At 47.3% G+C, this 14,128-nt stretch overlaps 2 protein-coding genes across 5 annotated transcripts in view; one reads left to right on the forward strand and one right to left on the reverse strand.

The window, feature by feature from the left end:
- The window catches only part of AP1G1 (adaptor related protein complex 1 subunit gamma 1), an 81,332-nt gene extending 79,526 nt beyond the window's left edge, over nt 1–1,806 (reverse strand). For all 3 annotated transcript variants that reach the window (XM_064488998.1, XM_064488997.1, XM_064488996.1), the window contains exon 1: nt 1,626–1,806. The gene's annotated coding sequence lies outside the window, so the exon portion shown is untranslated. The remainder of the gene's footprint in view (nt 1–1,625) is intronic.
- A 173-nt stretch (nt 1,807–1,979) lies between these two features.
- Nucleotides 1,980–12,995, forward strand: ATXN1L (ataxin 1 like). Of its 2 annotated transcripts, none has more exons than XM_031458154.2 (3): nt 1,980–2,111; nt 4,065–4,132; nt 5,351–12,995. In XM_031458154.2, exon 3 carries the CDS (start codon nt 5,474–5,476, stop codon nt 7,538–7,540), a length of 2,067 nt encoding a protein of 688 aa, XP_031314014.1. In that variant the 5' UTR covers nt 1,980–2,111; nt 4,065–4,132; nt 5,351–5,473; the 3' UTR covers nt 7,541–12,995. The 2 variants fall into 2 exon arrangements, with proteins under 2 accessions (XP_031314014.1, XP_031314013.1); XM_031458153.2 differs by having other exon boundaries at nt 5,354–12,995.
- Nucleotides 12,996–14,128: the final 1,133 nt, after the last annotated feature.

The following is a 14,128-nucleotide window of genomic DNA, read 5'->3' on the forward strand; positions in this document are numbered from 1 at the left end:
TTTGGTTATTTGGAAACTTAAATCTAAAAACTCTATTAGTCTACTTATCACTAACATTCTTGTCAAACTGTCACTACTGGGCTTCCTACCGTCAATATGTACCACTAAAGAAATGAGGATTGCTTGGGGTAAAGAGTTCTAGAAAAGGATACAGCAGACATGACCCACCCTTTTGGGACAGCAGCACCAAACCAGGAAATCACCTGTTTCACCAATCAGAACATCCTTTTAAAAAAAAAATTAGACACGCCTTTGCACCACATTATTATGTTAATGACTGGTAGCCAAAAAACTGTTTGCAACTACTAGGGTTGGCTCTTTCAACTTTGCCTGAAAATCAGGTCTCTGGGTGCATATCTTGATCTGGGAGAAATGGACTATCCTTGAATACACTTGGATAGTCCAAAAGTCTCTATCTTGGCAGTTTTAATGCCAGTTGAGTGACCTAAGCAACAAACCAGAAAACATTCTGCTAGTTAGCATTAAAATGGAATCACTGAGCGACCACAGGACTTCCTTCTTGGCCAAACTGAAAGCGAAGACAACCGTCATGAATCATATTAATATTCACAAAGCAAAGCCCTCTCTTGATTTAGATGGCTACAAATCAGTAGTGTTTTCCTATGTTTTACCCACTGGTGCAAGGTGTGTGTGAGAGTGTGTGTGCGTGTGTGTGTGGTGTTCAATAATTTTGATAATTCTTTATGTCCATCTGGGGAGAAAAATCAAAGTTGAGATCTAAGGTTTCCCTAGAAAGAATCTTAGCAATCATACACTTTATTTGTATTTTAACTTACTCATTTTAATGTTTCTAAGGTAACATTCTCATAAAAATTCCAAACAATAGCATAAGTCGCTTCTGTTCCTTTTGGCCATCACCCGATTCCACCTTCCTTCCCTGAGATAACCAACTAGTTAACACTAGTTGTCACATAGCTTTCCACTCTTTTTCTGTACAAATACATAAATACATGCAACTATAACATTATATGTTTTTTACCATTAAACACGTGATCTCACACTGTACGTATTTGCTTTTTTTTTTTTTTTTCACTTAAAATGTTTTGAGAGCTCTTCGATCTACATTTTACACCCATCCCTTCATCTGGTTCAAGCTCCTCATTTTGCAGAAATGGAAACCCAAGTCTAAAGTAGTAAAATGATTTTCCAAAGGCTGGAGAGCTAGAGCCCAGCCAGAAGTACTTTCAAAATCAAACAAAAATCAATTACTATGTATTGAACAAAATCTGCACAAACTGAAAAGGGAAAAACCCACTGTCTCCAACAGTTCATTTTTCTCTGTTTAGTTTTGTATGCAGGAAGTTTTAACATAGACAAAAGCACAAATTCAACTGGGGTTCATTTTTTCCACTTAATCAGATATTCATATTACTATAAAGTCGACTAGGTAATTGGCAATGAATGGTCAAGCCCTATTCTCACTAAACTAAGCTGCTTCACCATTGTACTAAACACCTTCCTCTCATTCCTCACAGGCTTTCAAGTCGCTAGCTTCACCTGCCCCTAGATTCTGGGTCCGCCCATTCTCATCCCCCTCTGAGCCATTTCTCAACTCTTAAAAAGCCCCCATCTCCACCCTGGGTCTCTAGAGGGAATCTCCTTACGCTCCGTGGCCGGGGTCGCCTCTGGGTTCCCCGAGGTTCCCAAGAGGAAGCTTCACAAGTGAGGCCCCGAAGTCCAGGAAAAGAGGGTCTCTGATGGCCACGCGTCAGGGCTCTGTTTGGGTAACCCCAGAATTTACTGGAGAGATTGCAGGGTCATTGTGGGGTCAGGGTGAGGGGCTGGGCCCAGCCCTATTCACGTCGGCCCCAGAGGGAGGAGTTCGTTTTCCCACCACAGGGGGCGCTGTGGGTGACCGGCGGGTAGCCAGCCCCTTCCCATCTTGGGTACTCCTGGGCGTAGCTATTCGGCCCCGGCCGTGACGTAATCTTCCCGCGCCGGGGGTGGTACGCGCTTGACGCCATCTTCGGGCGCCCGGCTTGGGGGGCGCTGGGTGTGGGGCGGCTCCGGGGCCGGGGATGGCGGCGCCCGCGGTTGCGGCGGCTCCGGGACGAGCGGGAGGAGCCCGGAGAGCGACGTGAGATGGGCCGGTGAGTGTCGCCGGGATTGGGGGCCGCCGAGTCAGACTCACTGAAGCCAAGCAGGCCTGGGCTCCGAGCTCTGGAGGAAGTGGCCCCCCGGAGCCCGTTGCTCCGCTGAACGAGGGAGCGAAAGAGGCCGCGCCTAGACCCTCTATCTCTTCTCACCGGCTTGGCCCAGAGAGTGGCCTCAGGCTCCTTCGCCCCCGCGGCTGTGTCCTCGCGGGCCGGGGTGTCCGACTCCCCCGGGCGGGAAAGGGCCCCCAAACAAGGAAGCATCGCCTGCGGGGCCTCGCTCATGCCCCTCTGCTTGAAAGATCGACCTCCTACTCTCTAAACGAGGAATTCCCAATTTCGGGCCCTACTCCTGTTGGGGCAAGGATTGCGGGATCACGGAAAGCCATTATCCCTAGTCTCTTCTAAGCTCCTCTTTCTGGCGGGCGCACCTCTCGCCCTCAGCGCATTCGGGACTCCAGCTGGGTTCAACCTCTTGATCCCGGGCTCTGATGGCAGCGCTAGCAGCTCTCCGGAATTGTAACCGTTCTCTGTTAGCTCTGTTGGGGTCACAAACTGCTTCTTCTCCTGGAGAAATCCTCATTGAGCTCCTCCAGAGGCCGAGGTTAAGATTTCCGAAATGTGTTTTGCGTTGTAGGAACCTAGTGCACAGGTTTGGCTCTTTGTTGTCATTCCCGCAGACCTTTTGCCTCTTTCAGTCCTTTTATTATCCTGTGATTGGCTAACCTCTCAGTGACCTAGACTCAGTTTTTCTTTAATGTTTTAGTTGCAAGGAGCAAGGATCATTCTGGGATTGAAAATGTGACCCCAGTTACTGTTGGGAGTGAGGGAGAAAGCTAACTGCTTTTCAGTTACTGGAACTGCTGGCAAAGAAGGGATGCACAACTTGTGCCCACTCTGTAAATCTGTGTTTATGGGACCAAGAATTTGGCTTTCCACCTTGTTTTTCTGTCTTGTCACTTTTTTTTGTACATTCACACCTTGCTGATCTTGAGAGAAACAATCTTTTCATTTGGTTTGAGGCTTGCAGTGTTCTAGAGGACTGATACACCACAGTGGGTAGTTTCTCCCAGCATTGGTCAGTGCAACTTTTTGTTTTCAGAGGTTAAGGCTCTGTTCTGTGCCAAATGTTTCTGGTGTGTGTAGATTCCGATATTGACAGTTTAGCATGAGTTTTGTTTTTCCATTGGTAGCTTTGTAAGGACAAAGTAGTGCTTTCAGTTTCTGTCACACCTGATTTAGCACATGATACAGAGCTGCCACTTAGAAGATTTTACACACACACACACAAACAGGAGCCTGTTTTTGTTGTTGTTGTTTTTTCCCCTGGAAGTCTGTTAATAAGGCTTCCCCTTGAGTGACTCCCCTTGACCTCTTTTTCTGCCCCAGAAACAAATAATCGTTTTTTTTCCTCTAGTGCTGCTTTTCTCATTTAAATAACCTCCACATCTGTGTTTTAATCAGTCCTGAATAAAAGTGAAATCTGTAAGGTTGATTTTTCGTGCTTCTCTGTTCACCTGGGGACAGTGTTGAGTCTTCATTTTTATTTGTGCATTTACCTGAAATTGGGATTGGAAGTAAATTTATTAGTCTTTGGGGAATAGGTACAGGTAGAGAATGAAGAATGCGATGTAAGGAAAACAATGAAGTTTGACACATAAAAAATTTTTCCAGACACAACATTGTAAACTGACTATACTTCAATAAAAATATATTTTAAAAAAATTTTTTTCCTGAGATGTATTCCTACAAATTAGAGCTTAAGATAGGGTTTTTTCTCTGTTCAGCTGCCTGGGTACCCTGGATAAATGTGCTGTTATTTCTGGAGAACAGGATGAGGGGGGGACTCCTGGACTTCAATGTCTTTGTGGTTTTGGAATTACCTTTTTTGATTATCCTGGGGAAGGTCAGAAGCTAGGCTTCTGCTTACTGTATTCCTATTCCTTCTAGGCTCCCAAACCAGTGGGGAGGACACTGCTTCTTAATACAGCTGCTCAGAATCACCACCGGAAGCTCAGGTAATAAAGGCATTTTGGATACCTTGTTGCAGAGAAATATCTGAAATTCAACCCTGGAAAAACAGAACAGAGTGTAATAGCATAGAAATCTCTTTTCAGATCCAAAGAACTGAAACCTGATTGGAAGAAATAGGTGACATATTTCATATTCACTGAAGTGTTCAGACCAAAAAGATACTTTATGACAATGGATAAAAGCAAATGGATGAAAGGTGACAGTGAAGGAAAGGGGACAGAGAACTTTCTTATGAATCATACAGACTAAGATGGCAGTAAACAGGTTTGTTTGGAGAAGTGGAATGAGAATTTTAAGAAGTAGTACCTAGAGCAGACCTACAATGGAAAAGGAGCCACTGGCAAAGAAAAACACAAAGGAGAAAAGAAAGGGAATGAGTGAAGAAGGCAAATTAAAGGTGATCAGTGAGAAAAAAAGAAGTCTTGCCGGACTAGCGAACACAAAGTTTATGTGAGGTCGGAAGAGTTTTGTTGCTCTTTGAGGAGGAGGAGAAACAAATAAATTGTAGAAAACACTAATACAGTCACTCTCTCCTAGTGCCCAAGTTTGAATGTAGTATTTCATGGGGCGAAGAAGATACTGATTTTCGTAATATGTTTAGGGAACAAGGTTTATAAAAACAAGACAAGCAGACCTCAGGACCTATTGACACCTTGGTCCTTGAGGTAGTGGTAATAGGAGGCAAAGGAGTTTAGCTAGGCCTGGGGTGGGGAGGATGTGGATAGGTGAGATCATAACCCAAATTAGGCTGGGGAAGAGAATCAAGGATGAGGTCATACGCTCAGGAAAGAAGATAACACAGTAGTCTGGTACAAAAGAAAAAACTTAGGAAAAGGAGCTAGCAGCAAAGACTATGTGTTCAAATCCCCCTTGGGGAGAAGGCTTAGAATAGTTAAGCTTCCCATCACTGGCACAACTAATCATGAAACTGTTGGTCTTTTGGGGGTTGTGGAATCCACAGGTTATTTATGAATTGTTGAGTGCTTGTCCTTGTAGCTCTTTGTGGTTTCCGTGATTCTTTCTTTCATGTCCTAGGCTGGATAAGTGAGACGGTAGCATCCTTGTCTGCCCCTTTCTCATTCCTCTTTTTGCCCCAGCATTCCCATTTGTTACATCTTCCTCCAGGGGCACAGTTCCTTACTCTTTCCTTTGACTTGGTTTATCCCTAGGTTACTTTTCTTTGCCTCTGATTTGTTCCCTAGCAGATGTGGGCGCCCCAGCCAGCAGCAGAGAGGGGTGCAGGGGAGCCACAAAGAAGCCCCTTCTGATGCCCCAAGGAGCAAGCCAACCCCTTCCAGGAGGCTCCAGGAACACCACAAAGCAATATGAAACCTGTTCATGAGAGGAGTCAGGAATGCCTTCCACCAAAGAAACGAGACCTCCCCGTGACCAGCGAGGATATGGGGAGAACTACCAGCTGCTCAACTAACCACACACCCTCCAGTGATGCCTCTGAATGGTCCCGCGGGGTTGTGGTGGCCGGGCAGAGCCAGTCAGGAGCCAGAGTCAGCCTGGGGGGTGATGGAGCTGAGGCCATCACTGGTCTGACAGTGGACCAGTATGGCATGTTGTATAAGGTGGCTGTGCCACCTGCCACCTTCTCCCCAACTGGCCTCCCATCTGTGGTGAACATGAGCCCCTTGGCCCCCACATTTAATGTAGCGTCTTCACTGATTCAACATCCAGGAATCCACTATCCCCCAATCCACTATGCTCAGCTTCCGTCCACTTCTCTGCAGTTTATTGGGTCTCCTTATAGCCTTCCCTATGCTGTGCCACCTAATTTCCTACCGAGTCCCCTCCTTTCTCCTTCTGCCAACCTCGCCACCTCTCACCTTCCACACTTTGTGCCATATGCCTCGCTCCTGGCAGAAGGAGCCACTCCTCCCCCCCAGGCTTCCTCCCCGGCGCATTCATTCAACAAAGCCCCCTCTGCCACTTCCCCACCTGGGCAGTTGCCGCATCACTCGAGTACTCAGCCACTGGACCTTGCTCCAGGCCGGATGCCCATATATTATCAGATGTCCAGGCTTCCTGCTGGGTACACCTTGCATGAAACCCCAACAGCAGGTGCCAGCCCAGTTCTTACTCCTCAGGAGGGCCAGTCTGCTCTGGAGGCAGCTTCTGCCAATGGACAGAGACAGCGAGAGCGAAATTTAGTAAGACGGGAAAGTGAAGCCCTTGACTCCTCCAACAGCAAGGGTGAAGGCCAGGGACTGGTGCCAGTGGTAGAATGTGTGGTGGATGGACAGTTATTTTCAGGTTCTCAGTCTGCGCGGGTGGAGGTGGCAGTGCCAGCACATCGAGGGACCCCAGACACCGACCTCGAGGTCCAGCGGGTGGTTGGCGCTTTAGCTTCTCAGGACTATCATGTGGTGGCAGCTCAGAGAAAGGATGAGTCCAGCCCCCTCAACCTGTCCCATCATAACCCCGACCATCAGGGTGAAGGGCGAGGGTCAGCCAGGAACCCAGCAGAGATGGCCGAGAAAAATCAGGCCCGAGGGTTTTACCCTCAGTCCCATCAGGAACCCATGAAACATAGACCTTTACCCAAAGCAATGGTTGTAGCCAATGGCAACCTGGTGCCCACTGGAACTGACCCAGGCCTGCTGCCCATGGGCTCGGAGATCCTGGTGGCATCAAATTTGGACATGCAGGCCAGAACCACCTTCCCAGACAAGGAGTCAACGCCACCCCCCATTACCTCCTCCCACTTGCCCTCCCATTTCATGAAAGGCGCCATCATCCAGCTGGCTACAGGGGAGCTGAAACGGGTGGAGGACCTCCAGACCCAGGATTTTGTGCGCAGTGCCGAAGTGAGCGGGGGGCTGAAGATTGACTCTAGCACAGTCGTGGACATTCAGGAGAGCCAGTGGCCTGGATTTGTCATGCTGCATTTTGTGGTTGGTGAGCAGCAGAGCAAAGTGAGCATCGAGGTGCCCCCCGAGCACCCCTTCTTTGTATATGGCCAGGGTTGGTCCTCCTGCAGCCCTGGACGGACTGCACAGCTCTTCTCTCTGCCCTGCCATCGGCTACAGGTGGGAGATGTCTGCATCTCTATCAGTTTACAGAGCTTGAACAGTAACTCAGTTTCTCAGGCCAGCTGTGCTCCCCCAGGCCAGCTGGGTCTTCCCCAAGAAAGGCCTGAGAGGACAGTCTTGGGACCCCGAGAGCAATGTGACAGTGATGGGAAAAGCCAACCGTCAGGAGAGGGCTCCCGAATGGTAGAGCCCTCACAGCCGGAGCCTGGTGCTCAGGCCTGCTGGCCAGCCCCGAGCTTCCAAAGATACAGCATGCAAGGGGAGGAGGCACGGGCTGCGCTGCTCCGTCCCTCTTTCATTTCACAGGAGGTAAAGCTGTCCATCGAAGGGCGTTCCAATGCGGGAAAATGAACCTCTCCCAGACCCAGACTGGGGTTTACCCCAGAGCTGGGCCTCACCGTGAGCAGGCAGAGGATTTGCACATGCCGAGCAGGGAATGGCTCTCTTGGCAGTGAGGCTGGGGGGAAGAGGAGGCACGAAGGCAGCCTCCCAAGGCAGGGTCTGTTGCCCATTACCCCATGGCATCCTTTCAGGACAGCCCCAAAGGATGCTGTGACGGGCAGCAGCAGGCCTGGGCCAAGGAAGGAAGAGGTTGCATGCAGGATAAGAAACATTCCAAATATCTGGGCCTCCCTGTTCTTTCCTCCCCATCCCCAGCTCCTGCAAGGGGAGAGTCAGGCTTTGGGAGCAGGTGGCAGAGGGAGGGAGCAAAGAAAGAGCCAAAAATGATGATCCACAGCTTATAGTAGCAGTTCAACTGTCTGAAGTTTTTTCTTTCCTTTTTGTGATGGGAGGGCAGGAGGCCCCGTGGTTGGAAATAAGAGGGTTCCCACCCAGAACTCTTCTTTTGAGAGCTGTGCACTTTAAAGGGTGATTTTGTTACAGATGTCTGTGGCTGGGTTTGTGGGGGACTCTGCTTCATCCTCTGCTTCAGCCCTTTCCTGTCTCTCCCTACCGTTCCTCCCACAAGGCTTCTAGCACCAGAATAGAGCAGCCCCTCCAGGGTTCAGAGTGAAGTATTGCCTTGGCAGGGGCCCAGTTGGGGAACTATGGAAGAAAAATCCGATGGCTCTAGGCAGGGCTTCTGCAAAGGTAGCTGACCTAACAAAGCTCCTCCTACTCAGCATGCCAGACCCATGTTGAAATTATATGAATCTCTAGTTGGTAATGGTGACTTTTGAAAGAACCAGTGGACCCTTTTCCCCAGGTCCCTACAGCCCCTCCTCTGTCTTGTCTATGTTGTGCCTAAGTGCCTGCGCTGCCCCCACCCTTCTGCTGCCCTAACCTCTCTGCATGGTGTCTTGACCTGGGCCTAATTTGTAGCTGTGCTGCCTCTCCCCTTCTGCAAAACTAGTTTTGTCCACTCTGACCAAGACCTATAGTTTTTGGTGTGTAGGGGGCTCTCTGGTCTCCCTTTCAGTTATATTCTCTATTTGTAAAAACTCAGAATCATGTCCCCTCCTCTTCTGCAGCTGAACTGCTTGGTGGAGCAAGAAGGGAGCTATACCCTGAGTCAGGGCAAGTCCAGCTGAATGGGCAGTGCCCATCCTTCATTTTTACACAGTCCCTTTCCCAGCATTCCGGCTTCTCTAAGCTGTCCCCTCCCACAGCCAGCTCTGAGGTTCTGGGATAGTCTTGATAATGTTTCAATACCTGAAAAGTCTAGATTCATTGCATGGTGGAGTATTTCTCTATAAAGAGTATTTTCAATCTTAGTTGCATTTGCCCCCCTGTGTCTTAAGCCCACTTCTTCACAGCTTTTAGCGTCAGCTGGGACTGTGGGATTCCACTGGGTATTGAGAATGAGGCTCCCCCATCAGCTTTCAGGTGGGTGGGTGGGTTTTTTGTTTGTTTTTCGGGGGTCTTTCTTTAGACTCTTGAAGCAACTCAGGGTATTGTCCACTCAGCTCTCTGGTGAGGCTTCTCCCAGGGTATAACCCTGGCATTTCCTTTCGAGATGGACTGGCCAAGGCCTGTCATCACGAGTCCCAAACCTCTGAGATCTGATCTCTTCTCTGTCAAAGACTCTGCAAGTCTTGTGACCTCTCGCTCTTTCACTTCCTCCCCAGCTGCCAAATGGGGATAAATAATCTTACCTACCTCCTGGGGGGAGGGGAAGTTCTGAGAATGGAGTCATTCTTAGTGTTCAGGTGCTAAAGGTTGTTCTCCTGGGGGAACAAAATGACTGAGAATGGCTTGTTTGCTACAAGCCCTGCACTCCACTGTTCCATTCCTTGAGAACAGTTACCTGTCAGCGTTGAAAGGCCTGTCCAAAGGAAGCTGCTGACCTGACCACCAGTACTTAAGTCTCTGGTTCACCTCAGAACCAGACAGCAGCCCTGTCTGGTGAACACTCAACCATGTATGCATTTGGGATCATGTCCTCTCCCTTCTCTGTCCCCATTCTCTCTGAATGCTGCTTTCTCTGGCTTATTTCCTACAGTGGGGGCCTGTGGGGCTGAGTCTTGAGGAATCCTCTCAGATGATGGCCCTGGGAGAAAGCCTCATTTCTGGCTTTTCCGTAAACAACTCATTCCTAGTTTCTCCTACATGGGTTTCTCAGAAATCCTTCCTCATTAGGAAGGCTCATCAACTAAATTTGGTGACAGGCACACAGTAGGCACTCAAGAAATACCCACCGAGGATACTAACTGAGCTTCCTCCTTATGGGAGCAAACCTATATCTAACCAGATACAGACCAAGTAGTTTAAATCAAATAACCCTCCACTTCCCAGCCTGGTAAGTCCCACTTAATCCTGAAAAGAGAAAATCTTGTGCACCTTGGTAAATTGGGCCCTGAACTTCCTGCTGCTGTTCCTCTTCTGTCTCTTGCTGGTGAAGCAATTCCAGAAGCTCCCCTAATACTGTGCCATGCATATGTATTATGTTAATACTTGATTTTGCTGAGCTGCAGGGGTGTCTGGTAAAGTATGGTCTCCTAGGGAAAGAAGCTCTGTGCTTGAAATCTTGGTCAGAGCTATGGCATTTCCCTTACCTTTTTCCTCTTGTTCAGTCTTTTCTTCCAGGCATAAGGAATGAGAGTATGTGTCCATTCTTCCTTACAAAGATTTCCTAAGTTTTATTATAAGAGACCTAAGCAGTTTTGAGAGGGTAAGCATTTGGTGAGAAGCATTTAGGGAATCGACAATTGAAGAAGGCCAATTCCAGTGGTAGGACAGTCCCGAGTTTAGGGATAGAAAGGAAGACTGCTGAGTCTGGCACTAAACAGAAATGACTGTACCAATTTGGGAGTAGGGGAACCATGTAAAGGACAGGTAATACATCCGAATCTTGGATTACCATTCCTATCAAGACTAGTGTGCACAAAGGAGGCGGGGGTGGCGTGGCGGTGGGAAAGGGGAAACTGGGAGTTCAGAGCTGGGCACTTGTACCCAAGGGGAGGGACCTCAGTGGATCTGGACTGACCCTTCTACACTCTTGGTCCCAGGTGGTCGGAACGCCAAGGGCTTTGGTCTGTGCTGCTTTGCCACTGCTGCTGTCTGCTCTCTGTCTTGCCTGCTGCCCTTTGTAGCTCCCTGTCTTTCTATGTCTTTGGCCATATAGATGAAATCCAGGCTTTCTGTCCATTCTTACATGTGCAAGTGTTACATTATAGCTAAGTAGTGTTGAGTAGGGATAGTATGAAATGCTGCTGGTGGGCTGGTGAATCCAAAGGGATATGGCTTCAGTGCTTGTTGGGAGCCCTTTGGCTCCAAATATCTGACTCTCTTGAGAGAGAGACAAGCAGGTCCTATTAGTGGGTGTTTTCTGTGTGTTAACTTCTTTCCTTTGTGATATTTTGTATCCTGATTTAAAAACTAAATGATGGGGAACCAGGTTAGGGCCTGTGTCAGCATCCCAGGGAAGTTCATATGGCTCCAGTTATATGGATTCTGGGGTTGGGAGAGGGTTTGAAGTTTGAAATAGCCCCTCAAGTAGGGTTTAACTTTATTTTCACCCCTGGGCATCATAGAGGATGCACAGGGTGGTGGTATGATTTAAACCTGTAACAAGCAGGCATGTTGAAGAGTTGAGTGATCACACTGGAGATAAAGGGTGAACATGGGTTGACTGGGAAAGGGCCTGGGTCCATTGGAGTAAAGATAACCTGATTGATTGAATTGGCCGTGGGAGGTTAGGTCACAGTCTTAAAAACAAAGTAAATAGGGCAGAGGCCAAGTTTTAGGGAGACTTCATGGCCTCCTAGGGCTAAGTTTACTAAATCACACTGAAGCTACAATACTTTCCAGATGGGAAAAAGTGTACACTACAGTTGAAGAGCTGAACCATGCTAGGTTGGATGTTGACCAGGAACCTATTAGCCCTTTGCTGGGAAGCCTTCACCCTCCAGCTTCCTGGGATAGGGAAGGCCTCCCACATTATGCAATAATAAAATAAGCATCTGGGTCTTTGCAGCTGTCAGTGCTCTTTCAACTCTAGGATCCATCTTTGGGCCAGAAGCCTGATTTGGGCTTAGGATGACTCTGGCCCTTGAGATGCTAGAGTCGACTGCACTCTCTCCTTACCTGCAGACTATGCACAGTGCCTGGGGTGGAAGGAGTAGAGGTGGTGGTGTGGTTTGCCCTGCTGAGCCTCCCCAGCAGGAACAGTAGTAATAAATGCACTTTTCACACTAAGATTTCTTTATTAGTTCTCCTGTTAAGTCTAGATCCTTCCCTGGTAGGTTGCAAACTCAAAAATCTGTGTGATCCCCAAGCCATTCAACTGCAAATGCCCAGCAGTGAAGATGGTCTCAAATTGGGTTCCTGTCTGCAGTGTGTGTGGCAGCAGCCCATGTGCCTTTACCTGTTGTCAAACTTGCAAGCATTTATTTCTGTCTTTATGACTGTCATGGGGACTGAGGTTCTTGAGAGAGAGAGAGAGAGAGAGAGAGAGAGAGAGAGAGAGAATGGGCGTGAGCAAGCTGATGACAGTGGTTTTACACCCACTCCCCGGACAGGGAGTTTGCACGTAGTTGTGAGCTGTGAGCGGTTAGTGCATCGCTGGTGTTGCTGAAGGCAGGGTTCATCCCTCATTTGCTTGACAGTCACATTCAAGAGAAGCTTGTGTTGGGGAAGAGGCTGTACTCATGGCAAACTTGAAGTATTAAAAATAAAGCTGTCCCCTACAACCTTCCTAGTCACACACAGGATCCCTGTAGCCAAAACAGTATATGTTCCAGCTGCAGAGAGCAGATTGCTCTCAGCTTGCACAGCACCTTAGGGGAGGGAAGAATCTATGGATAGGGAATGGGGTGGAGAAAGGAGGTTGGGAATGTTGTCATCCAGGTGGCTTTAGGGTCCTGAGGAGTAGAGAAGGACGGCACTGGGGAGGTCTGATGGATGGATCTGATTTGTGTAGGAGTTCCCTGTAGATAAAATTATTGATCCCCCAACTACTATCCCCAGTATGTAATGGCTAAATTAATATGTAATCAACTGCATTGTATCTAAAGCCTTAGAACTAGTCAGGTGCTCCCCCCACCCAGTACCATTTCTTACCCTCTAATCCTACCTGATCTTTAACAAAGCATTAATAATTCTAAGGATAATCTCTATTTTGTTGTGCTTTTTTGTAACTGTTTTAAATAAATCAATTTGTACTGTATATTTGTACTTTTGTGAGATCCTTTTTGCTGTTTTACCATTTTAAGTCTCTGTACTTGGCTACACATACAGATTGTATTTTTTATTGTTAATGCTCTTCTTATGGATACCTGCATTTAACTTGTGGACTATGTAAACACAGTATATATCATTATCTATATATATCTATATATCTATCTATATAAACTACTAGCTTTTCCTTTTGGTGTTTGCGCCTTCTTCCTATCCCAGCCTCAGATGGTGGCCATTGGGTGGGGGATAGAAGCCCTGTGTGGCAGAGCTTGTAACAGAGAGCAGTTGGTGCCCATCTTCGTGAGGTGGGCTGGGGGCAGATTGCACAAGCTAGTCCTGAAGCATGGTCTGCACATTGTTTGTGTGTATTTCAGAGGCCCAGGAGTCTTCCCAAAGACTTAGATACTATACTAGCACAGTCAGTCACAAGAACACGTAGACGTCCTTGCTGCTAGGTTTTCTCAAATTCTTTTCTCAGGAATACTGCCAGAAATTTCTGGAATAAGTAAGCTCCAATCGTACCTACTGCTTCTAACTTAGAAAGCTTACCACTAGTAAGAGGTGAAACACTCAGATACGTGATAGTGACCCATTTAATGAGCACTTGTTATGTGCCACAAACTATCCTAAGTGCATTATGAGCAATCATTTGTCCTTACAATTATTTCCATTTTATTGGTGGGGAAACCAAGAGGTTTAGGTAACTTGGCGAGAGTTTCACAGCTATTAATTGGGAGTACAGAATGTTAAATCCAGGCATCTAATTCCTGAATTTGTTAACTCATAGTTTGTTGTGGAAATTAAATGAGATAATCCACTGAAGTGCTCAGAACAACTTTTGACACATTGTACTCAGCGATTTTGAAGCATCCCAAGTAGGACTTCAGTATAGGGCTGTGAGAGAAAGCCATTTGGTATTAATTTTTTATTCAAATGTCCAGTACTTTGTAATAAGCTTATTAAAATTTTTGTGTTTTTCAAAACAAATATTTCAGCGTGCCTGATAGGAATTAACCCTCGTTTGGTGGAGAGCCAGTTAACATTCTTAAATAGCCTTGGACCTATGGAGGTCAGAGAGAAGTCCAAATTTCCATGTTATGATATTGGAAGAGGTCCACATTCCTGGCATAGTTATTTTTCTAGCTACAACTTAACTAGGGCACTTCCTTCTGGACCTCAAGATCTATAATTATCTAAACTGTATGCAACCTTTGGTGCAGGCTAAGGAAAGTTCTCTGCTTGTTCTGTACCATCACAGAGGCTTTTTAGAAATGACCTCAGCTCTTGTCTGCTCCATGGTTTGGCAGCCATACAAACTGA

The sequence above is a fragment of the Camelus dromedarius genome, chromosome 9, assembly GCF_036321535.1.
Source record: "Camelus dromedarius isolate mCamDro1 chromosome 9, mCamDro1.pat, whole genome shotgun sequence".
NCBI classification, from domain to species: domain Eukaryota; kingdom Metazoa; phylum Chordata; class Mammalia; order Artiodactyla; family Camelidae; genus Camelus; species Camelus dromedarius.

Excerpts from the sequence above, each read along its gene's own strand:
- ATXN1L (XM_031458154.2), top strand. The coding sequence starts at position 5,474 with ATGAAACCTGTTCATGAGAGGAGTCAGGAATGCCTTCCACCAAAGAAA.